Genomic DNA, 24,161 nt, shown 5'->3' on the forward strand with positions numbered 1-24,161 from the left:
AGAGTCAAACTGTGAGAAATTGGGTTACGGATGGCGATAACACAAATGACAAGTTGCTTGACAGAAAAAAAATTTAGGAATCAAAAAAGGGGAAAAGAGAAAGAAACCGCCTGTTTCCTTACTGGAAATGTTGGCCTAAAGATTTCTGTACACATCCTCGGATCTTGTCATCAGTATGTCCACATTATTTGAAAGGGTTTACGAACATGATTCAAATCAGTCGCCAAGATTGTTTTCTTAAAACAGCAAAGACACTTAATTTCCTTCAACGAACAAAAAAACATGCGCACTCAACAAATGTTCTCCCTAGCGACACAGCAAAACAGACTTCCAATCCCATCAAACAGGCGATTACAAAGATGTTCATGTGCTTTGGGGCTGCAGCCACTGAATAAAGTTGTTTGTCTACACGGGATGACATTTTGGCTACAGTAACTTTTCATTTTGAACAGCACTTTCTAATCTCTACTCCTTACTCCTGACTCTGATGACTAGATACAAGAAGTGCTTTTTACTATTTGTATACGATTAAAGGACAGGGAAATGGGTAAACAGTTTTAAAAAAAAGAAAAAAAAAAAAAAAAAAAAAAAAAAGCACCATTATTATGAATTGGCCTGTCAACTAAACAAAAAAAAAAAAAAAAGCACATTATTATGATTGACTGTATATAAAGTGTTGAGGGAGCAAGCCAGCACATTTACATAAGGAGTTATATAGGAAAACCACTGTACATAATTAGCCTATATATATATATATATATATAAAAATAAAAAGTTAAGCAAGACTCCATTTTGATGTGAATTAAAAGCTCAGCTAAAGGCAGATGACTGACCACCGCCACCAAGATCTGCTCTACATGATAAAGGCAAATACACAAAAACACACACACACACAAAAAGAAAATTCAATTAGATGCTGAAAATATTGGATATGCTGGAATTTGAAAGGCTGAGCTGAATTCACTGACTAAGCTTAACGCTACACAGAGGAACTGTACGTTGGCCTTGGTGTACAGATCTAAACATTATCACTATTCTCACTCACTGATAATTTCACGGACCATGGCAAGAGGCAAAATTATGTGTACAGCATCCAATATGGTCCACGTTTTGATACAAAAACCAGACAGATATAGACCAGCATCTTTGTGTGGGACCACCTTCTAAACAAGACCCTAGATATTTGTACACAGATACAGGATATGTGCGCCGTAATTGTAGTAACGGTCCTGCACTCGGTACTCACTGTAGCAGCTTCTCACACACACACACACACTCACTCAAGTGGAAACAAAAACTATCATCTTCACTCATGTATTCATTGGCGCTGAGACAAGCAATGAGTCAGACTGTTGTGACACAGTGTGACTGCTGGAAACTGCAGCTACTGCTCCACTAAACCCAATATTCAAAATAATGTAAGGTACTAGTGAAAAGACAGAAAAGAACAAGATTCTAAGGCATCACAAGGTTTAACCAGCGACCACAGCGCTGTAGATACATAAACTCATAGAGTCCAACTTTAACCCTTCACCCTTCACTGTGGCTCCCTTGGAAGAATAATCAGTGACGTTGTGGGAATCAAGGTGGAGAGCAGTCACCTAAGGGTTGATCAATTCAGGCCCATTGTTTTGTTTGTTTTTTTATAAATCGGGTGTTTCGATCACCCAAATCAGTGCCCCACTGTTCACATACAAGTATGATGTTGATTCTCCACAAACTAATTCCTCCACACACTGACGAAAACCCAATGAGGTGAAAACCCACCCACTGAAGTTATGGCAGAGTAAAACATATAGTAGTCTCTTAGGATAGACTATTTCTCTGAGTGGCCCTCTTTGAGTTTGGCAAGGGGGTTTGGCTGGGACTTCTGCTGGGACTTTTGCTGGGACTTCTGTTGGGACTTCGGCAGGTGCTTTGATATATTTCTATTGGTATCGGCCCAGAATTTCCCAACGGGTGCAGGTTTTCCTTCAGCTTTGGTAGGAGGTGGTGTTCGGGGAGGTGCATGTAGACCATCCTCAGTGCCGATGTTGACAGTGATGTTGGTGTAGAGGGGCAGGTATTGCAGTGAGATTGTCTCATATTCAGCTGTGTTCATTCCATCCGTCTTCCAGGTCTGACGTGTCTTGGCCAGCATGTTAAACCTTTGAATCAAGAGCAAAGACAGAGCAGTGAATATTGAAGGCTGCATACCATCACATGCATGCAAATTAAATTCAGATTTGCTACAAACTTCTGTAAAACTGGATGCATCAACTTGTTTACTGTACCTCTTTGGGTTTACATCGTTGCCTTTGTCCAGCTTATGTTTAATCATCTTGTAGCGGCCAACCTTCAGTGATGGACGAGTGATGTACATCCCTGCCAGAGACACTCTGAGAAGATGAGAAACAAGTGTCAGTCATGAGGACACCAACATTGTGGTCTTGTATCCATAACAGAGTTGAAGTGGGGTCCTTTTTGACTCTCTTTTTGGTTAGTGTAGCCTCAATGTCACATCAGAGGTCAGGGAACATCAATGTCTGACTGGCTACAGACGCATTATTCACTAAACTATTCTCACCTGACTCCAATATCGTCGTCCTCTCCACCCCAGCCCCAGTAGTTATTGGGAAAGCCGTTCATTTTGAGGTAGTGCAGTGGCGTCAGAGCTGACACTCCTCCAAAGTACATCTTGTACGGAAGCCTGGAGAGGATTAAAGATTTTAAAAAAGTATTTAAATTCAATGTGAAACACAGAATGTGCTATGTGTCTAGCTGTGAAGAGCGAACCCTTCAATGAACATTCACAAATGTAAAAGGACATACTTGTAGCCAAACTTGTCCATGGCGATGGCAGCGTGCTTGGGGTTGGAGTCGCACATGTATGTGTTGCGATCGTCCTCTGGAATGAGGTCCACATCATGGAAGAAGAGACAGTCCCATTCTTCCTCTTTCATGGCCTCCCGGAAACCCACATTCATCAGCTTGGCCCTGTTAAATGTGTAGTTTCCAGCCTGAGAGCACCGGAGAAACACTTAATGTCAGAACAGGCTGTGTGTTACAATGATCTCACCTTACACACCAGTCTACGAGTATTTAAACGGGAAGTACCTGAGCACTTTTGAGCCCAAACTGAGACTGTGATAAAATGAGAACTTTTGATCTACAGTTTTGCTTTATAGTTTTAATACACAAAATAGTGTGTCATGATGCACAATAAAAAAACGTATCCCATGATAAATGATAAACATAGATATACTGCTCATCTCTACCTCAATGTTAATGTTGCATTATATTTTCAGGCCTTATTCAGATGTTAATGTTTTATTCATCCAACATTTATTCAAACCCATCTAGGTTTATTTTGAGGTATCCTCTAAGCCGAGGCAGGATTAATCATAAGAAGCAAGATTCAACAATATGACTGTGCAGAAATCCAGCTCAAGAGGTATAAGAGCTTAAGTGCTGAGGAGTAAACATGAATGAATTGTTAGCAGCTAAGGAGATTAAATCCTCTAAACCACTTGAGCATTCTCATCCTCTTACATCTACTGAAAGCCCACCAGAGGGCACTCTTCATCTAGCCTGAACTGTAGGCACCAAACCAAGGACACAGTGTGCCTACAGGTCAAATTTACTATATATTAGCTGTAAATATCTGACAGAAAATGTCCCTATGTTTCATCCAAATATAAAATCTATATTAATCAAAAGTAAAATGTTACTTCAATCCCTTATTCACCCTTTGAGACAATATATGACTTGGTTGTGTGTGTTTCACCTGGTGAATGACGTAAATTCCATAATGAAGCTGTTGTCGCTGCAGGAAAGGATGTAGGTAGTACAACAGGAACTTAAGGTGGTGTTCTCTGTGTCTGTGGGGAATGATGATGGCAGTTCGGTGCCTCGCCTCACAGTCGGGCGGCCTGTACCGTCCACCGCGCACCACCAGTGGATTTTTTCTCTGAACCTCTGCTAGAGTGAGCCCTGATGGAAAGCTGACATGGATTGGCCCACCTGTGAGCAGAAATGGGTCAGCTGTCATTACCAGTAGGAAACACGATATGTTTGATGGAGTGAAGGCAAATAGTCTGGTTAGACGACGAGAGCCTATGATTTGAATGTGAGGTCGCAGCTCAAACTTTTCTTTTTTGTCTCACATGCTGAGCTGAACTTGTGTTAGTTTGATGTGGTCGTTAATGTACAAATACCAGTTTTAACACTTCAAACATTCGATATTCCAGATCTTCAAATGTGAGGATTTTAGGCTTTTCTCAGTCAAGGTTTCTGCAAGGTAAATTTAAGACTTTCTAATAACACATAGAATCAAATGTAATATCCTTTTCACGATCATATCAGCCTAAGTATTAAAGTATGATAGGAAACCAGTAGGGAAATATGGCCTAGAATTATGTAATATACCACTGGTTTTCAGTACTTCCCAGCAGGATCTAACAATAATTTCTAATGATAATTTCATCAACACGATAATTAGACAATACAATAACATTGTATAAAATGCAAAATTATTCATTGAGAAATAAAAATTCTGATATTAAATGGTAATATAAATGTCAATGACATTTGTGTTTTGCCAACACGGGCCAATCAACCTGTTGTGATATTCTACAACGAAAAAATTCCAACGTGTACCCCACTAAATCTGGCTGGGGTATTCCAACCTGTTTTGACTATTCATTCTCTCTTCCTCAAAGCTTTGTCAGTAAACCTCCAGCTGGTTTCTGTTCCTTTGTTTCTGCTGCCTGACCGATGTTCAGCAACACCTCAATAACCTTTATCCATTTTTTTTTTACTAGGAAAGCAGTCAATGCCTTGTAGCTCAGTTTTCACAATGAGGTTTAAGATTACTGGCAGTAACAAAAGGGCTGAGAGCTGAACCCAGGGAACAGGAAACTAAGCCTATTTTGACAGTGCATCTCAGGTACACTGAACAAACATTAAGCCGTCTCACATTTATCTAGGTAATGTGTAATAAGTGTGGAGGAGGAAGTGGGGAGGGCAAAGACAAATATATAAAATAAATGGAATGTACCAAAGGTCACTTACTACCCCCAAGCTTTCAACAGTATCTCATTGTCTTCATCAGTGGATGGAGTTTGCTCAGTTTGTCATCACACAAACTGAGATGATGATGTGGTCGAAAGAAGTGAAGTTGAAAGCTAGGAAGCAGAATTTGACTTTTTGGCAAACTGCTATTTACAAAACCGTGTTAGGTTACCCGGTAAGTCAACTTTAAAGTCTGCAAGTTTTCATTCATTCATTCTGTGTTGACTGAGTTAAGCATGTAAGCTTTCATCCATATTGAAACCATCATGGTTGCCAATTTGTCACTACATCCTAGTTTACATTGATGTATATGGGCAATACAGTATGTATGCTTGCTGTTTCATTGTACACAGTATGTGTCTGATTTATCGTATAAAACACACTATTGAACTGGAGAAGTCATCATCACAGCAATATGTCATTCTGGAAAATGACCAGGTATGTTTTTTTAAACATTAATGCTGTATTTAAAAATGTGTGTGTGAAGGACAGAGAAATCTACCTTCAGTAACATGGTCTAATCAGGTCCTTTGGAATAACACAGAAGCAGGGGAGACCACTCACCTACATAAGGGGACTTCTTAGGGCACAGGGGCATGTCATCTCCATGGCTATGAGCTCTGGATAGGTGGGAGAGGTTGGCGTATACATCCCCTCCAGGGATGCCAGTTGTTGTGTGGTTGCGACCAAAAAGGCCAAAGGTGTCAGGCTTGCGGAAGATGCGGATGAAGTAAGAGACCCTCTTCTGGTATCCCTCTCGGGACAGCAGCGCCATGACCACGAGCTGGATGCCCAGAAACATGAAAAGGTAGCGCCATTTGGACTGGATACTGACCATGGCGACGGCTCCGGGTCGGCGAAACGACAGAGGTCGGGAGGAGGCAGTGCAGAAAGTCAGCTGGTCTGGAACAACCTGACTCTCAGTGATTTAACGCTGGTAAACTCTCCCCAAGCAGAATAAAGTTCAGGAAGGAGACGATTGAGGAAGGAGACGATTGTCAACTGTGAATTTGATGGAGGCTGGTGATGTGGCAGTTTAACATCCACGTGCAAAGTCAAATATACTATGTACCTTCTCTAAAATATGGCAATGTGACTGTTATTATGTGTAAAGTTAAATGCAATAATCTGTGGCAATATGGAGGATGAATATAGAACAAGATGTGTGAAAAAAGTAACACAAAAAAAAGGCACTTTTGGTAGGCTGTAATTAAAAAGAAAACTCCAAGGAGAGGAAAAATAGAAAAATATTCTGAACCCAGAAGAAAAGTCTTGTCAACTTTTCTCTATTTCACTGCATTCCTTGCTGCAGGTCACTATGTGGCAAATATCTCCAAAGTTGACTGTCGGTCCAATTTGTGATTGGCGTAGGGTGGTAATGCCAGTCCCACATCATGTGGTTTCACCCCCAATAAATTCCATCCGTTGCCTCGTGAAGTTCATTCTCCTGCGGTCAAATAAATGCCAATGTCAGAGTCTCTCACTCACTCACTCTCTCGCTCCCTCTTCCTCCCTTTGTGAGCTTTATGCTGCCTTCTGTTCTCCCTCATGTTCTCTCCTGAGGGAGGCCTCTGCAACAATAACAGCCGCCATGACAAAAGGGAGCATATGCAGCCGTATAGGCCCTATACTTTTCAGGGGATTACACAGCCTCCATCCACTCACTGCCTGACTGGCTGGGGAGACAGGGGGAGTGGACCATGACCAGCGTGGGAGGAGTGGTCAGAGGGTTGCATGTGTGTGTGTGTGTGTGTGTGTGTTTGTGTGACTGTGTATTTGTTAGGGGGAGGGTTTCAACAGAGCAATGGGAGAGGAGACGGAGGAAGAGAGGAGGAGGGAGAGTTTTGATCCCCACTGCTATTGTCTCATAATGATGCAATCCACCGCTATTAGACACCTAGCAGCTCACTGGGCTGGTCGCCACCAGACTCACTGGATGGACAGGAGCTGAACCAATCACTGCAGCACGGCTCTGAAAGACAAAACACAGAAGAGGAGGAGGGACCGTTACGTTGACTGACACCCTTTGGTTCAAACTGTTGACATCAGCGATTTTCTACTTCCAGCAGAATGTCTTTCCCATGCAAACAATGACTAATTGTGTGCAGTGCGGGCCAAACAAGTGGATTGTGTTTGTTTACAGGGAGACTCAACAGCACAGTTGGATAGCCTTAACTAATCAGGCACAGCATGGGCTCCAGTGCAGAAGCCCTCTCAACCACCCAAGAGAGCCCTGCTGCCCACAGTGGATGGCAGACGGGAAGCCATGCACCGCCATGTGTATGAAACTTCCCAATCTAGAGCCAACCAACTCTGTGGCCCTGTAGTTTTCTGCTGTTGTGTTTGCCAACCTTGCGTAACCCCTACCACTGCTCTGATGCCGTCTGCTGCAGTATCCAACATATCCTTGGTTGCAAAATCAATTAGTGCTTGTTAAAGTAGCCAGACTAAGGCCGCTAATCCTAATCCCACTGAATGCTACAAGACTGGTGGCGGAGAGACTGAGAGAGAAATAAGGTAAAAAGAGCAAGAGCAGTTGCCAACCTCTCACCTAAACATAGTACTATTACTAGTTTTACAGCTTCTAGTTTACAGTTTGCATTGAATGAAAGGGACATATAGAACTGAAATGCATCCCAGTGAACTTGAACCTAACTCATGGTAACGTTCTACTGTTATGGCCTTCATAAACACATTTTTATATTTTGACTAACAACTTCTAGAAATTGAGAGTGCAGACGTTTAAATGCCGGTTATGCTCATTCCTACTGTATCAACAGTATGGTGTTGACATCTTCAGCCCTTCGTGTATGGCTAATTACACAGGGGAAAACAATGCATTATGGGCACTCCTCTTTGCAGAGTACATTAGATATCAGAAGCAGTTTTCTTATGCTATTAACGCAGCTTGTTAAGAGAGAGAGAGAGAGAGATGGAAAACAGCAAAGATGAAGAAGAAAAAACACACAAGTGCTCTGCCAAGAGATGGAAAAAAGACAGAATACTACTTAGGGTGCTTCGATTGATTGGTCACCGATCGTAATCGGATGATATGCGCTCTAATTAGTTTAGCCGAACAGCTGACGCATTAATTTTATTCCTCGGTAGAGTTTTTCATTCTGAGAGAAACAGAGAGAGAGAGACGTTATCTGGTGGATGTCACAAGCACAGAGCGATGAAAACGGAATTACGGGTGAAAAACGTTCAAAACGTGAGTTGTGTTTCCTGGGCCACTTTATAAAACATACTGCTGACCAAAGTAACGAAGCAGACACCGCCTGTATACGGAAAGAGGAGCAGACAGAGGCGGGACAGCCGGTGGGTGTGACAAGTGAAGATGAGGAAAAAAGTAAAGTGCACAAAGTATTTGTGAGCAAACAATAAAACAGGTGGATCATTAAGTAGAATTAAAATGGTGAAATAAGAAATTGATAATGAATAAATAAGGCTACACTAGAAACATAAGTCTTTAGATTTGTATCGGCCAATACGGCTTCTAGCGATCGGCCTCAAAAACCCTAATCAGAGCAACTACCTACTCTTTGTTCCATTATAACTAAATGACACAAGTGATTCATTATAAATATTTGTCTTGATCATTTCCCGCAGCATTACTTATTAACATCTAGTTTTTAAAAAGGAGTCAGCTCTGCAATGCAATGTTGTTTTATAACACACAGCCTGCTTGAACTACACACAGATATTGATGACATCCGACAAGCTGAACTGTAGTGTTGGTGTATTTCTGCATTTTGCTTTGACAGCTGACTCTGAGGATTTTCAGTTCAAGGATAATAAAGGTTTTTCTCTTCGGGGATATGTGTATCAAAAGGGAGAGGAAAGCCTCTGCCTGCCGCTGCAGATGATCTTCATCACGCATGTGGAACTGTGAGCAGATGGAACATTGACCCCTCTCACTTTGCCTGGCACCTATAATAACCCCATAGATTATGGATATGACTTATAAAAGATCCCGCCATAAAGACTCGGGTTAATCCCGCAGTGAGGAAATCCACCACGCTGAAATGTGATCCAGAGCACAAAAACAAGTGACCTGGAAAACAGTCGTCTATTTTTCTTTTCTTTTTTTTTTAAAGCTAATTGGTTCATGATCTTTGAGGCTCACAAGATTAAACCTCTCGAGACTTCAAGGACAAAACAGCTGATAAACTCAATGCAGTGTGCAGGTTTGAACCACTAAATGACTAAGCATCATTCATTAGGAAAACCCCCAGAGACCGAATTCAAGCTATGACACCCTCCTCCTATTCTTCCATAATCCAGCGTCACATTAGTTTGTAATGAGGTATATGAATGTCTTTACAAGGGGGGGAAATGATAAGCCTGGTCTGCTTTAGTGCCTGAGGGCCATATTGTTGCTTGAGCTGGCTTGTACAGTGAGAGAACTTGGCAACAGGCACCTCCTTCAACAAAGCTCAGGCACTGACTTAACACACGCATAAAAGAGACCCAGTGACTAGATTTAGACGAATCTTTCTGTGGAGCTAAAAGGCTGAGGATGAGGAGTGAACCAAAGAGAGGGGAGGACAAAGCAAACTAAGAGGAGCCGGAGGGGGAGAGGGACAGCAGCCAACAGTCTGGTTACACTATGTTCTTTTGACTTCATTGTTTCTCCTGCACGATATCCTTCCTTTCTGCATTCAGAATTTTAAAAAGGAGGCAGGTTTGGCTTGGCATATATCATACATGCACGCCAAAGCAAGCCTTTTCTGGTCTCTCTTCTTATTTTTTATATATATTTTTTAACCTCTTTGTGCAATGATTGGTTTAAACAGCGATGGCACTTAACAGCCAACAAAGGGGACATTTTTCTTTCTGCCCATGGGGCATTAATGTTACATATATGCGCTATGTCCACGTGCGTGCTTGCACACACATGAATGAATGCAAGCCAAGAGGGCTGGCATGGGGGTTAGATAAAGAGCAGACAAGAAAATACAAAGAGATGGGGTTACAGAGTGTGGGAGTTATATATTTAGATCATCTTCTAGGGACAATAGTTTATGGTCAGCACTGCCGTTACTAAAAGGACAGCAAAGAACTCATACACAGTCTTTTCACAGTCATAGCAGCCCCTGAAGGAGGTAAACCTTCAGTGGGGGTCACCACAGAAGAGGTTTACCTAACCAGACATTCCTACCGAGTCTCTAACAGCCCTAACACCTGAGTCACCTTTCTTCTTTCTTTCCTTTTCTCCCCTCTCTGGTCAGTAGCATTTATGCACAAAAACCTCACATTTCCAACACCAAAGGTTGCTACCTGTCAAGGGTTATTTAACAGTTGGTGGTTATCTGAGCCAGAAATTCCAGGCACAGCTGGTTCACATCAAATGAGTAGAGCACAGAGCAGAGATGTGACCCATTCCCACTGGAGTAAAATGCTGTTTTACTAAAATGTCTGCAACTGTCTTCAAAGCAGTGACAAAAGGTCAAGACGAAAAGCTATTAGGTATTGGAAAATGGTTTCTAAAATCCTCAGTAGCAATATGTGTCTTAGCCAGAACCTGCAAAGGGAAAAATGTCTATTATTTATTAAGTAAGCAGTGACAGGAGAGATAGAAATGCTCACTTATGTTCTGCATATTTTTACCAAAAAAGTAGATAAAATAGAGGAGGGAAAATCTGGCCACACAACCTAGAATAGATGGAAAGGTCTTTAAAACCTCTTAACCCCACTGAAGCACATAGTAAGGCTCTGCATTAGGGGTTGAAGCTTTCACATCTGCCCGAGTATGTCATCATTCCTATATGTGCCAGCCTATTGAGGACGAGCGAGTGCTCTCCAGTCTTAAACGTGTGAGTGACCTTCCTGTTCAATCTGCTAAGCTACTACTGTTAGAGGGGGGAAAAGTCCATCAAATCCCACTCGCTTTTACAAAAACATTCACTTTAAATGCTTTTATTCATGGTTACAGCAGAAGACTCCTGCATGCTATAAGAACTCTGCTATCCATCGCGCCTAAATTATTTATCTAACTACGGGCAGCAGGTCAAGGTAGCAGGACACAGTGACGGATTTATACACGTCTAACATCTAAGATGGCCATCAATAGGAGAGGCAACGGCAACTGATTTCATTAAAAAAAGGCATCTTCTACCAGAGAAGAACTTATCAGTAAAATTTGATTAATGAATGAAGCAGAACTCTGTATTCTGTGATTAGATGGAAGGTCAGATCTGTGGCTGCTTAAAGAGATGGAAATGGGTAGAAACACTAAAGTCTGGTAGGAACAGAACTTAGGATCGGAAGCGAGATAGTTGATAGTTGGGCGTTGCAAACTTATGTGTCTACGTTGCTGGGAATTTGCAACAAGACTGAGTCATGGCAGAGAGGAAGAAACGCTCCAAAGCACAGTGCTCGTTGTAATATCTGTAAAAAGTTCATTTGGAGTGAGGGTGGAAACAGATCTTTCTATGCAGCGTGGGCTTACATTCAAGGAATTACATGTATTTGATACTCTCAAACCAGTGCCACTGATTCCCACCTGAGCAGCTCACCCATTAAAAACATCCAATTTACAAAGCTGAAAATGCAAATTAATAGCAGTGGAGCTTTGACACACCTGAGTCACACAGGAGTAGTTTTTTCTACTGTTTCTACACCGTGTTCAGGCTCAGAGTTCATAAAACAGTCACGCTGAAACTGAAAAACCTCTGTAGGCCTACTTGTTTTCTACACAGAATATTCATCAGAAATCAATAAAGAAACGGACCAATAAGCCCTGTCAGTAAATGCCTTGTGTTCAGAGTCAGATAGGTGGGAAGATATCATAAAACAGTTAACATCAGTGGTAGTTTGCTTTCTTTTATTACCTCTAGGACCTGGTGTTATTCTACTGCAGGGCGATGAGGAGCACTCTCTCTGGATCTCTGGACAAGGGTGTTCCTATAGTTTATACGCAAATAGTTAGTTTAAGCTTTATATATGTAGTTTGTTTGATTTTCTCCCTCCCTTTGTGGATTTCTTTATACTTTCCCAGTGCATGAGTACACTCCAAGTGACGTACATTTCATCATCAGAGGGGTGTACGTACAGGCTCTCTGGTCACTACCAATGGCCGAGCGGCTAAAAAAAGAAAACAGTATAAACAGAACTACAAGGCTGCCTGTGTACGTGTGTGTTTGGGAGTAAAGTCAGGCCTTGAAGATCTCAATGAATCATCAACACCTGTAATGATTCACAGACACGGCTAAATTCTGACCTCATTCTAATCCAATTAGCAAACGCACAGTGCCATGGCTGAACAGGCAGAGTAACATTTTACGCCAGGCAAGTTGAACAATTCACCTTTTTTAAAACAATTTTTCCTCTCTCATTTAGACAGGAGATGATTCAATGTCAATTTCTTTTTGGGCTATATTAGTTTGTGGTTGTGTTGTATTATATTTATATCTTGCATTAAAGTTCACATGATTTGAACACACCAGGTTTCTTTAGAATCACGCTGGGCGACCCGTTCGCATCAGGGCAGTGCATTGGGATATAAAGTCTGGAATGAAAGCATTATCCCCTGGAGATTATTCAACCGTTACTCAGCCATGCAGCATTAACAGGAATGATTGTATTGGGTTATCATTTCCTCGTTCTTAAAGACCGAGATCAGGCTTAGCAAACCAGGCCCTACCTATAAACTACAAGGTCAAATTCCTCACAATGGATTTTAAAGAAGTAGTTATTGCCACGCCTGAAAACTCACGCAGCGACGACCTGCGAGTGTGAGCTAATTAACAGAAGTAACTGGTTTAGGAACTGGTGTTTAATACTGCACATAAGAGTGAAACTGATTTGGACAGATGTGGCCAGCAGACCGCAAACAGCTCTTACGTAACGGATTGGCTTCTTCACTAGGCTGCCGGGACATTAGGGAAATATTCTGTACACAAACCACCACCGGCCTTCAACAGACTTGAGGTAAAAACGTTATTCAAATTCTGTATACGCAAGCAGGCCTTTTCTCTCTCAGGCGCTAACCAAGCAAGACCAGGCAATGAAATAATGTGCAAACATGCCCTGAGAAAAGAGGTGTCTGCATAACAACGCGTGCCAGCGTCCTTGTCATGGCAACCCATCCCGAGCTCCGGCCATTCATCGTGGGTGCAGCTGGTACACGTCTCTGTGGCTGTTCCCTCGAGTACGACTCTGCTGGGACAGACTGCTGAGGAGAGGGGGGAAAAAAAACACATCATCCTCCTCCTCCTTCCTCCCACTTTTCCTTCTCATCTTTCTTCCTCTGTTGTCTCGTGCTGTCTCCATAGTGTTCACCTCCAGCTATAACCAACCCACCGGGGACAATGGTTTGCATACTTAGCAAAGACAACCATGGAGATCAGGAAATGCCCATGGGGCTAGAAAACCCACAACAAAACGAGCAACAGGTTACACGGAAAGAAGACAGTTGATACCGGTGTTCCTGTGCCATTTAGCTTATTTAAACAGAAATGAAACTGCAAAGAAATGAAACACACGAAACACACTGGGGACTGCCAACGGTTGTTTCATGTGAATATCTAATGCGCAAAGATACAAGGAACAAAAGTATGTCAGATAGTAAGATCATATCCGAGAGCTGATACTGAATAATCAGTTTACAAAAAAAAAACTATTATCTATGGGAGCTGTGTTTTAACCTTGAGATCATTCAAACTAAATATCTTTGTTATTTTAAGCCAGGGTCTCAATATCAATAAAGTGACAATATTTTGGATCGAACAATTTTAACTGGGGAAAGTACTATGGTCTGTTAGGAAGTATAACACCTCCCAGTGACGTATATACATATCTCAAATGGAATTATTTAGTGATTTTTAGGCACAATTTTAGTCTTTATAAAGTAAATGGATACTTGTTCAAAAGAATAGAGATTGATGAAAGAACATCTGTTGCAGCAATGTGCAAGATGATATTTAAAAAAAAAAAAAAAACCTGCCACAGTCGCAATCAACCTCAATATCGCAATAACCTGCGATAACTGCCAGTGGTCATGTGCAGAGGGGGAAGCTTTTATTCTCTGCCACCACTTACATAACCGAGACAGGAAAAGTAGAGATCTCAGAAGTGAAGATTGTATGTTGTTTTTTGACATCTTGGTGCTGAGCTGTATGACTACGTTACTATGACCAGTTATTGTACAGTTATCATTCGTGAGAAATGTTTTTAAAAGAGTACGTATGTCACAGAGACAGAGGCTGTCATACCTAGTTGGAGGTCTCTTCTTAATATAAGAGAGAGCAGTTGCGTAGTAAGTGTTGAAAGACTGTGTGTGCAGAGTGAAAGCTTCCCGGAACGCATTAGTGCGTCTGATGAATTTACACAAATGGAAATAAAAACTGGGTGTGATGGAGTACACACAACTGAGCACACAGTGTGTAACCTAAAACAAAGATAACATCTCCTATTGCAGGGTAAAATACTGGTCGTTCTTCTGTTTCCTGCACTCAAGGTTGTCAGGTCTGTGGTTTTCCTGTATAATATAATTACTTTTGAAATATTGCCGTCGGTTAAATTTTGTTGTCAGCTGTTGGGTAGACCCACTTTGCATGCAAATTACATGAATAACTCTTTTTGCAGTAGGGAAACGAATAAATCTACAAAAAGGTAAGCATTTCTGCCTTGTCGAACCTCATCCAACGTGTGAGACACAGAGCTCAACGGCTGCACACGGTCCCTGTTGCTGCGTGGAGCGCATTTGCATGCGATTTGTGCCAGTGCTGCAAAACAGAGATAATTATTTCTCAAATAACTAACAGAACATTAAGCCGGAGCCAAACTGATGTGACAACAGATAAAAGTCATTCGACAAGGCAAACATATTCCAATACCGATGTTCGGCCGATATATCGGTGCATTTTTATATTAAAAGCTGTGTGTATGGTTTGGCATTTTTTTTGTTTTGGTACAGGGTTCCCACTCTTTTTAAGAAATCATTTTCCAGAAGTTTTCTTGACAATACAGGACAACACTTGCTCATATAATATACATATATTATATATAATTTACAGGTAGTTTACACAGTTTTATTCCTCCTTCTTTAATGATGCAAGCTTCATGTCGAAGTGACGCAAGGTCATTACGGGTAGGTGGGTCAGCGTTTACGGGACACTGTTTTTCCACTCATTTTCCGCTTTCTGTCTCCAGTTATTTCACAGTTTAATGCCGTTTTCATCAAACCTAGGTTACTGTACATGACTGAGAGAATAAAACACAATCCCATTTCTCAAACATAGATTATTTCCAGGATGTTTGGTGGTTTTAATCAATTTCTAAGTGGCCCCAATGACTGGAAAACCAGTTTCTAAATATCAGTGTTCTCCAGGACCACTGACAGTATGGAAACCCCTGTTGGATTTGAGCTGATTTTGGCCCACAGACCTGCCTGCATCGCTCCTTTCATTTCTCAAGTACTTAATCAATCGGATGGGGGAGGGGCCGCCGTGTAGAGCCTTTTGTTCAGCTGAGGAGGGTACACATGAAACTAAGTTACATGAAACTACTGCACAAGAATAGAGGCCACGAAACTTGTTTCAGCTGGAAGTCAAGCTGCCAAACCGAGAGAGAGAGAGAGTAGCACGAAATGTCGCAATCAAAGAGTATTTCTTCCAACACTTCTGCATATGTGTGTCTAACTCAACCCTGTCATGAGTCCACAGCTATTAATACCCCGAGTTGTTGCCCATCCCAGTTGTGACTAAACTTATTTACAAACTTTTTTTATTTTATTTTTTTATTGCTTGTGTCGCCTCTGGGCTTTTAGCTGTAACACAAGACGTGTGGCAACTTGTAGGGCAACCTAACTTGCAAGTTTTGATAACTAAAAGTTACGCAAGACTTTTTTTTTTTTGAGTAACGTACAGTCATTGAGCGAATACTGACATTAACGTACACAATGTTGGTTATGTAGCTACTGCTGAGTTAATTAACAGAATAAATAAGGCACATTTAACAGTTATAGCCCAGAGACACCCTCATTAAGGCCACTGTTGGAGCAAAATGGGCGTTAAGCGGTGTATTGACGTTATTCGTCGCAGTATTTAACAACGTTACCGTTACTTTACCGTCGGTAACTAACCTGTGTTCAACTCAAAAGCAAGAGATAATCGGGCCACACTTCCAAAACGACAAACCCCACAATCCTGCTAACTGTGTAGAGGAAACTATTCCCTCCCAACCCCAGCAGACAGGCGTCCAGCTGTGTCGGGGGAGACGAACCCGTGGCTAGTCGCTGTTTGGGGTTAAAACTGACGGTAGCTGCACAGCTAGCCTAGCACACGGCGGTGTTTTTTATTTAAGGTGTAAATAATACGTTTAATGGTTTTATTCTTACCCGTCTTGCAGGCAACCTTTGGGTTGGTTTAGTAGCTGTTAGCCGCCGATATTCCCCCTCCCTCCTCCGTATTTCCTATATGTTATGAAGTTGATGGCGAGCGGACGGACGATGAGCCACAGTGTCGGAGAGAGAGAGTGAGCAGAGTCAATGTCGCACAGCAGCTTTCCTCCTCCCCCTTCAGTGGAAACACCGAATTACATGAGGCAGAACAACACATGTGGCCTTTTTTATCACGAGATAACACACTGAGTCACTCCTGGTTGTTCTGGGAGAAATAATAATTCATCTCTTGGTTGAATTGAGTGTCTGTATGTTCAATTAACACGTGGGAAATGCAGCGATCACACAATCGATACTCTTCTGATAAAGCTGAATCCAGGGTAATAAAAATCACTGGCAGATGAAATGCTATTACATATCTGTGGGTAAGCGTTGCAAATACATGCAGCTGTTTAACACTCGAGGGTGAGGATTTAGTTGGACTTTGTTGGGCAGATAGGGAGATCTGATGTGGATCGAGACTAAAAAAGCAAAACCATGATCAGGTTTAACCTGTTAAAAATAAAGCACATGGTAACCACGTTTAGTCAAACGAGAACTAACGTCATTGACCTAGTTTGCGTCGCCTTTGAGTTTGGTTTCGATTTTTGTAAATCTAATCAAAGGTGAATCAAGTGGTTAAGTCTTATTTAAAAAAACATTTAATCAAGTGTGGATTAAGTTTGTTTTGCTTGTACATTCAATTATATTAAAGTTTGCAAAGTTTGCACACATAACAATACTGACTGAATCTGTGGTTTACATATTCCATGTTTTCAATGCACAACTTGTAACAGATGGGGCATACCTCAACAAATAACTTGATACAGAGCAGGTCTATGCCATGTCCCTTACATTAAAACAACAGGTTTAACTTGTTGGTCATTCATCATTCAACAATAAAACATCTGTGTTGTATGGTTGTTGTTTTTTTTGTTCTAGAGCTTATATTTGTACATTTATGAATTAATCATGATCAGCTTGATGTGATCTTCCTGATCTTTCACTGTTTAAATAAAGCTACATGTTCTAGAACAGCACTCAAAATAAAAGAAAACAACACATTTCACATTTCAACCTGAAGGTTAAGTTACATTACAGAGTTAAGGTAAGTGACAATCGTTTATTTTTTTATTAATTCATCTGACAAATCATAAAATGTCAGTTCTGATTAATACAAATCAATCAGAAATACAGTATGTGATTACATGAAAATATCAATAAACGCATTATTATTACTCTTTTCTATGTTTTTGATGAGACAGATTTAGCAAAATGGCTGAGTTATTTAATGACAGGCACTCAGCAGCCCAAACCAGCATGGATGCTTTGGTGTCAGCTTTGTGGTGTAGACTATTCCCCGGACAGGACTTTGGACAAAACCACATCCTGGATCAAATCTTTGCCAGGATGTCTCACCGGCCAGAACTGGCAACCCTGCAGCTCTGTCACTACTATTTTGACCAGGTCACTTACAACCTTCCTAGCAGAGACCAAGTGAAACACAGGTGGGTTCCACTTCCGTCTACATCCAGTCATATTCAGAGGGTTCCCAAACTTTTAACGGGTGTTTAATGGATCAGAATAACCATTTTTAGATTCTCTCATTATTTTTAATTCAAATACAGTCTGAGCTTTTCTTCAAGGGACTCTGGTCCTCATCCTGTCCATGTAAATTCACACAACTGGTGTACAAAAAGTGGTATTTTGCTGTATAGCTTGGTGTGCATTTGTTTCACTGTTACTGCCGTTTGGCTGCTGTAATGAATGATCTTCCCCCCACTTGTGGCCTGAAGGGAGAGCTGCAACCTCGGGCTGCACTGGTTCGACGGATGGGCGGACTTAACACAGGAAAGGCAGAGGGCCACTGAGCAGCATGGAAGACTGCATTTAAAGACTAAACAAGAAGCTGGGCCCGCACCTGGCATCCATTTGAGTCGACTCTGTCAACTCCAAGATTCAAACACTGGCAGGAGTTTATCCACAAAACAGTATATTTATCTGATGTACGGCTACCACTGCTAGCTGCCAACACCCTCAGGTTTTTGTCTCATAGCTGTTACTAAATCTTTTTACAGATATAAATGTTGAGCATGTGTCTGATGTTATGTGATAGCAGCATAGACGACACTTATGTGTGTGGGAGATTCATTTTGTAAAATTTTAGAAAGAATGGACAAACCGTACTCTGGCTCTAGGTAGGGCTTTCCGAGGCCACCGTAGATTCTCCTTTACACTTAGGAGATGAAACAAGGGACTTGCAATCGGTGTCGAGACCGCTAGAAGACACTACATCTTGCACACTGGTCCTTTAATACACATTTTATTCACAATGAGTTTGTCCAAGTTATCATTTCCACCTTTAAGGGTAACATTTCCCGTCTCCATTGGCTCAAAATGTTGGGAAAGTGTCCAAGTAGGTGCTTTGGCAACGTCTCTCAAAAGAACATTTGGCAGGAGACAGTGAAAAACTAGTGTTGATAAAAGGTCAGCCAATACAAGACTGTAGTTGAGGTTATTGCAGCAACTTAATAACTGTAATGGCGACCAGGGCTGCTATTGACAATTGTTTCCATTATTGATTAACGTCGATTACTTTCTCAATGAATCGTTTGGTCCATAAAATAGTAGAAATAGGTAAAGACAGTAAAAATGTCCATTTCCATTTCCAAAATCCCTAAGATGACATACACTTTTATTATATATTTTATTCATATATTCCAACCAACAGTCAAAAAAACCTTCAGATATTTAATATAATAGAAAAGCCAATATTCTCATCTGAGAAGTTGAAACCAGTTAATTTGTTTTTACTTTTAAAAACTACTAAAACAAAATGTTCTTTTCAATTATTATTCTGTTGATCAACTAATTCATAACATGCAGTTCTACACAAAAATGCTAGTTTTTACAATTAAGTATCTTCAATTAAAAGCCATATATTTAAAAGGCAGAAAAACAACAACAATCCTTTACTTTTTTTTTTATGGAAAACATCTTTAATGGATTTTTTTTAAAGTAATGTCTTGTTAAGTGGGTACATATTGATACAAATGTTCTATCCTAGCTACAGACAGGGTCAGATATTTTTAGGAACCAGTAGAGTGCCTGTATAAAAAACACCCCATCACATGGTAGCGTGTCTGGAGACACAGGGCTAATCTGACATTGCAGTGAGTAAATTTAGTCCAAAAATCTATACAAGTCAGGGGCTGCAAATCCACAAAACACACTGTAGATGCAGACAAACAGATGTAAATCAATAACAGACTTGTGTGTCTGGACACCTTTTTTCTTCAGGATGTTTTTTTTTTCTCTCTACTTGTAGAACTCGTGCTCCTGCTCGTCCTTTTTGATGACGGTCTTGTAAGCTTTTTCAAAGTCCTTAGCCAGGACGATATACCTGTTTTCACGCACCGCCAACATGCCAGCCTGAGACGGCAGAGGTAGACATAAAAAGGAGGAGAGAAATAAAAGAAAAAAACAAAAAAAACAGAACAAATGAATGTGTATGTAGTTAGCTGTTCAATACACAAAGTAAAACATTGTTTATGTGTTACCATTAGTTTTCATTTCGCACTGCTCCAAGAAAAAGGAGAAAGCATAACTAAACAGGTAGTTGAGCTCACCTCCTGGCAGATGGAGTTGATATCAGCTCCAGAGATTTTGTCTGGTCTGGCCACATCTGTACATCAGTTAAGGACGACTAAGCAACAGCAATGCCGAAACACAAGAAAAACATCTGAGTATCTGAGCTGTGTTTAAACAAAAAGGAATATTTGAATGACGCACTGTAAACAAATTGCAGACTCTCAACCATAACAGTGTTTATACTGCAAATGCACCAGCTGCTATGTGTTTTGATAAGAGTTTTCATTTTGTCGTTAGTTTGTTTTTTTGCGTATTTGTCACTTTGTAGGCAGCATAAAAAGTCCAGAACAACTGGCATCCATAGAGAGCTGTTACCTGCAGGGCTGCACAATTAATCATTATTGAAATCACAATATGGCCATGTGCAATATCCAGATTGCAGAAGCCACAATTTTTTGATAAAGGTAAAATGTGTGAGAAAACACATTCACTATAATGTGGTACTGTATGTATGATGAGTTCCTGCTGTCTGCCCCTGTGTTTTGAGAAACAGAGCCAATGGGGTGCAAGTCCACAATTGTATCATTGATTTATATTTTTATGCATTTTGCTATCAAAATCTAATTTTTTTTGCAAGCCATAACTCTGTTTCCCTGGTAACACCTGAGGCTTTGATCAATACCCGGAAGGATCATTACTACCCCTTAAGGTTCTAATGCAATGTAAAGATTGTTCACTACTCCAGTAAAAAGGACGAGCCTTGGATATGACTTGGCTAGGGGAGATATTTATAGCTCCCTCCGCTCATACAGCCCTTTGGCTCAGCTACGAGCCAGAGAGCTAACATGCGAGTCAATAACACTGTGTACAGTTGACAAACAGTGAATATAGTTTGACAGTATGTTTAACAGCATGACTAACTAGTGATCCAGCCACGTCATTATCCCTAAATCAATACGAGGATTTTCAAGAACAATGATATGGCATGTGTAGTGACGGCCACAGGCTGAAGTAGCAAGTTGGTTTTTACAAGTATCAGTAAGTTCAGAGGGGCAGTGTAGGGGCTTGTGTGTACCACCCTCTGGTGTTCAGAGGACTGAAGGACTACACTCAGTGTTGGAAGTGATATTTATAAGATATTCAGATTTTGTTATCATTTCATTTTGGAACAGTGAACAGACTGGAGCTACCTAGTAGGTGTGCTACATTAAGAATTAATTGACACCCTGCAGCCAATCAGAATTGAGTATTCACCCAGAACATTAATTAAACAAGAGAGTACCCAGCAGTGCAAGAATCTGCTAACCTTATGCATGCATCTGCTTCTGTGTTTAAAGAAAGTGTATTATTCTACAATATGGCAAATCCATCAGGGGGAACAAGATGCCCTCTAAAAAGGAAAAGATCATTTCTCACTCACTGTTATACACACACACAAACATCACTTAAACACGCTGTTATTGAACCAAAGGATACAGTCTTCCAGGTCGACCTCCTCAGAGAGGTTCATTTTACTGGTGATGGTGGAGAAAATGAGACGTTTCTGCCTGCGGTCGGGCAGGGGGAACTCGATCTTTCTGTCCAAACGACCAGGACGTAGCAGGGCAGGGTCCAGTGTGTCTGCTCTGTTGGTGGCCATGATCACCTAAGGGAGGTTCAAATGTCAAAAGACGTCATGTAAGCAGGATGGTGGATTGTAAACATATTGTGACACGCGGCGCATTTGGTTCAATATAAAGGGTTTCCTCCTGGCTCACTGAAGGGAAGACAAATGAGCTAAACTTGGACCAAATTCACCAATGGTATCTAGGGCAATGGACTTGCCAATACCTTGAAACCTGCAAGATGGAACCTGACAGGAGAACACTAAACGGTTGTTCAAGCTATGATTTAACACAGAATGCCTGTCATTATATATGCATTTATGCATCCAGATCACTTGCAAAAGGCCGGTAAAGTAAACAAAAAGTGTCTGCCACAGATAGCTGGCAGTGGTAAAAATATAGTAAATTATTTTGTAAGTGAAATGTTACACTTTGCACTGTTACTGCTATTTTGCCAGTAGAAACCGAATACGTCTTGCCAATAAATAAATAAAAAAGAACTGCTCTTGCTTTGTTTATAGTCTTACATAAAGCATGATACAAAGCTATAGCTGTTCAATTAACAGGATTTGGAATGAAATTTGCAAAGTGAATGCCAAAAATAAAAAACCTTGGAAAATTGATGTCTTCACAGAAACAACAGTTCCTAGAAAAGCAGACACCCTCTTTAAATACTGAACACTTTCTTTGTGCAAGTCTGAGTTGCATTCACAAATAATTTATGGGCAAAATGTGCACTTAAAGTTTTGGAGATTGACAACATAAACCTTTTGGGTACTGGCTCAGCTAAATGAATGGACACAAGGCGTACTGACAATGGCACAGTAAATGCAGTGCTCAAGCTCCATCAGTGGCACCGCGAGTCAGCACATTCGGACTTGGTGCAGTCACAGGGGGAAAGGAAAGAACTTCCTCGGACAGGTGGATTGGACTCACCTTGACATTGACATTCTGGTCAAAGCCGTCCATTTGATTAAGCAGCTCAAGTAAGATTCTCTGCACCTCCCTATCAGCTGCAGAAGAAAGAAGACAAGGTCAGAGGCTTGATTTGTACCATGATGTTACGCCATTTACAAGATGTAATCAGGAAAACAAACAGATCTAAAAATAAGAATCTTTACTACAACAAGGATACCTAAGAATAATATTTGTCCCTAAAAAACTGAAACCTACAACAAAACTTGATTGATAACAGTAAGTCTACACGCGAGCCAAATATATTCATACCTCCAGTCTGTGCATCAAAACGCTTAGTGGCGATGGCATCAATCTCATCAATGAAGATGATAGCCGGGGCGTTTTCCTTCGCCAGCCGGAAGACGTCGCGCACCATACGAGGGCCTTCACCCAAATACTTCTGAACAAACTCGGAGCCCACCACACGGATGAACGCCGCTGAGGACAGAGAGATTGGAGATTTACTGTACATACTCCTTACCAACAATCTCTAACTTAAATACAATATCTGCTGTGAACTGCACTTGTAGTTTGTAGTATTCTATATTGTTTTAAGTATTAACACAATGTATGTGAGTAGCATATTGAGGCTGAAGGTTCTGTTCAGTGACTAACACATACAGGTCTCTGATGGAGGACTTACCTGTAGTGTGGTGTGCCACAGCCTTGGCCAACATGGTCTTACCACAACCTGGAGGTCCGTACATAAGGACACCCCTGGGTGGGTCAATACCAATCTGAGAAAGGAAATACACTTCGACTTAGAGGTATTAAAGATCTAGCACAAGTTTTCCTCATTACTGAGAGAGAAAATTAATGTCATTTCCTTCCTTTTGACTGACTGAATAATTCCATATAAAACTGGCACATTTGTCTTGAATATCTGACCTGTTTGTAGAGCTCAAAGTGTGTGAGTGGCAGCTCTACAGCTTCTCTGACTTCCTGCTTCTGGATGTCCATACCACCAATGTCAGCATACATCACATCTGGCTTTTGGTCTGGGAGCAGAGTGGAAAAGCAAAGTTATATCAGCGTTGCTGTTCAAACAGTAAACGCTATACAGGATCTTCGACCTTCTTCAACAGCTTCAAAAAAATAAATAAATACATCTATGTATTTTTAATGCTTGCAATCTTCTGTGACGCATGTAGATAACAAGTAATCTATAACCACAGTTGTCTTTGTTGAGGAGCTATTACAACAGGTCCAGAAATCCTGTGGGAGAGAGTGGCACAGAGTGTTTTACCTGAGGTGAGCATCATGATGCTGCTGTCAGCTTCAGGAGGGAGCACATCCACCAGGGCATTGCTGTGCTTGTGCAAGGCCACTGAGGCGTTAGGCTTCAGCAGCTCTCTGTCAATGGTGCTTCAGTATGCCAAACATAAGTTATGGAACCCTTGAGGGGGGGGGGGGGGGGACAATGATGAATAAAAAGTAAAAAGACACAGGAATAGAACTCATTACACATTTACTTCACACTGAATAATTAAAAGTTGAGGGCATACAGTACATCTCTTCAAGGTTTTCTCAAAAGAGAATGAAAAGCCTGAACATCATAAAGCATTTAAATATAA

At 41.1% G+C, this 24,161-nt stretch overlaps 2 protein-coding genes across 2 annotated transcripts in view; both read right to left on the reverse strand.

Annotated features, from left to right (window-relative positions):
- Nucleotides 1-1,634: 1,634 nt before the first annotated feature.
- si:dkey-199f5.8 (beta-1,4-galactosyltransferase 3) lies at nucleotides 1,635-16,552 on the reverse strand. Its single transcript, XM_035672461.1, has 7 exons — nucleotides 16,394-16,552; nucleotides 5,617-7,024; nucleotides 3,767-4,002; nucleotides 2,812-2,999; nucleotides 2,567-2,689; nucleotides 2,274-2,378; nucleotides 1,635-2,147 (listed from the first exon to the last, which is right to left on the reverse strand). Exons 2-7 carry the CDS (start codon nucleotides 5,888-5,890, stop codon nucleotides 1,817-1,819), a joined length of 1,257 nt encoding a protein of 418 aa, XP_035528354.1. The 5' UTR covers nucleotides 5,891-7,024; nucleotides 16,394-16,552; the 3' UTR covers nucleotides 1,635-1,816.
- Nucleotides 16,553-19,411: 2,859 nt separating this feature from the next.
- psmc4 (proteasome 26S subunit, ATPase 4) overlaps nucleotides 19,412-24,161 on the reverse strand; it is a gene marked incomplete in the record, with an annotated part of 6,979 nt that continues 2,229 nt past the window's right edge. The window contains 8 exon segments of the mRNA XM_035672462.1: nucleotides 19,412-19,867; nucleotides 20,065-20,120; nucleotides 21,503-21,671; nucleotides 22,567-22,643; nucleotides 22,858-23,025; nucleotides 23,231-23,324; nucleotides 23,476-23,585; nucleotides 23,834-23,952. Of these exon segments, the coding sequence (XP_035528355.1) occupies nucleotides 19,754-19,867; nucleotides 20,065-20,120; nucleotides 21,503-21,671; nucleotides 22,567-22,643; nucleotides 22,858-23,025; nucleotides 23,231-23,324; nucleotides 23,476-23,585; nucleotides 23,834-23,952 (907 nt within the window).

This window comes from Morone saxatilis, unplaced genomic scaffold, assembly GCF_004916995.1.
Source record: "Morone saxatilis isolate NCDOM2014 unplaced genomic scaffold, NCSU_SB_2.0 Contig24, whole genome shotgun sequence".
NCBI classification, from domain to species: Eukaryota; Metazoa; Chordata; class Actinopteri; family Moronidae; genus Morone; species Morone saxatilis.

Coding starts and splice junctions, on each gene's coding strand:
- si:dkey-199f5.8 (XM_035672461.1), bottom strand. CDS start 5,890: ATGGTCAGTATCCAGTCCAAATGGCGCTACCTTTTCATGTTTCTGGGC. Junction 3,000..3,766: donor GAATTTACGTCATTCACCAG/GTGAAACACACA, acceptor CGGTGCTCTCAG/GCTGGAAACTACACATTTAA. Junction 2,690..2,811: donor ATGGACAAGTTTGGCTACAA/GTATGTCCTTTT, acceptor AATCCTCTCCAG/GCTTCCGTACAAGATGTACT.